At 37.1% G+C, this 1,252-nt stretch overlaps 1 protein-coding gene across 1 annotated transcript in view; it reads left to right on the top strand.

Moving 5' to 3' along the window:
* uacab (uveal autoantigen with coiled-coil domains and ankyrin repeats b) overlaps positions 1–1,252 on the top strand; it is a gene marked incomplete at its 5' end in the record, with an annotated part of 23,565 nt that overhangs the window by 6,077 nt on the left and 16,236 nt on the right. The window contains 1 exon segment of the mRNA XM_014033154.1: positions 163–251. Within this exon segment, the coding sequence (XP_013888608.1) occupies positions 163–251 (89 nt within the window).

Raw genomic sequence — 1,252 nt, 5'->3', positions numbered from 1 at the left:
CACACACACACACACACACCACCCCCTTTTCTCTTTACACCAGATCGCTTTTTCCCTGCCTGTCGTAAATCTCTGCTGCCACTTTCTTGCCACATCCATCCATCTCATGTTCTGTTTGTCCTTTTTATTTAATTATTTTCTCATATTTATTTCATATTTTAGGTTTCATTTGGCAGCAGCACGAGGACATCTTGATTGTCTCAACGCCATTCTTGGACACAACGTTGATATCACTGCAAGTGACGCTGCTGGTAAGTCTCGGCAGGATGAAAGTGGTGTTTAGAGTTGGATGGTATACCTGTTCATACTGAAAAATGTTTTTTATTGTCATTATTATATGGATTTTTCATATACTGGTTTAATAGCCTGAACATGTTTGAAACGTCATGTATTTTTCTTGCTGTACCGCTTAGTGCATATACATGGCAGCACACGGGGCAAGCTAACTCTAAATAACTGGTGGCGGGTGGCGACTTCGCTGCTTATATTGACTGACTAAGAAAAAAATACCTCCTGTTTTAGCCATCCCCTTTTCAGTGATGTGCACMAATATATTTCATACGCAAAGTAAATTTGCATGATAATGATCTTTGCTCAGCCCTCCTCATTCACGACTGAACTGGACCCCATGTTCAAAATGCATGACTGTCCTCAGCCAGGTAAAGCAGAAAAAACATGTAGAGGGAAACAGCGACAGGAGTACAGTAAAAGAAAATAGTTTCTGTGTTGCAGAAAGAGAGTAACTTCAGCTGACTGAGGTTTGCTAATAAGCAGCGTTTCTACYTTTTTATACCAGCTGAGCTGTGATGAAAAGAAAAATATCATCAAATACCATGATATCGGGATAATTCTTAAAAATACTGTGAAATAAAGTTTGCATCATACCAGCCAGCACCATCTGTTATATGGATGCCTTAACCAGAAACAGGCCCTGCAGTATGACAAAAAGACTGAAGAATGGACCTGCTTGGTTTGTGAGATCAACACGGTTTGAGTTGTGTTGACATTTTAAAAATTACTTTTTCAGGCAAATATTGTAGAAGAAACTTTATAATGTTTTTATATTTTATGTGAAATAAACCAATCAAAACATGTTAATAAACAGTAAAATGTCATGAAAAACTCAAAGAAAATATGTTAAGAAGCTTCAAMTGCCTAGATAATGTAACTTTTGGGTGTGCAACTCACCAGCTTTATCATGATACGATATCGATACGATACAATATTGATTTGATGATGATTTGATATTTAT

Source organism: Austrofundulus limnaeus, unplaced genomic scaffold (genome assembly GCF_001266775.1).
Source record: "Austrofundulus limnaeus strain Quisiro unplaced genomic scaffold, Austrofundulus_limnaeus-1.0 Scaffold1648, whole genome shotgun sequence".
Taxonomy (NCBI): Eukaryota; Metazoa; Chordata; class Actinopteri; order Cyprinodontiformes; family Rivulidae; genus Austrofundulus; species Austrofundulus limnaeus.
Note: the sequence above shows the minus strand (reverse complement) of the source record. Positions and strands in the feature narration are given on the sequence as shown.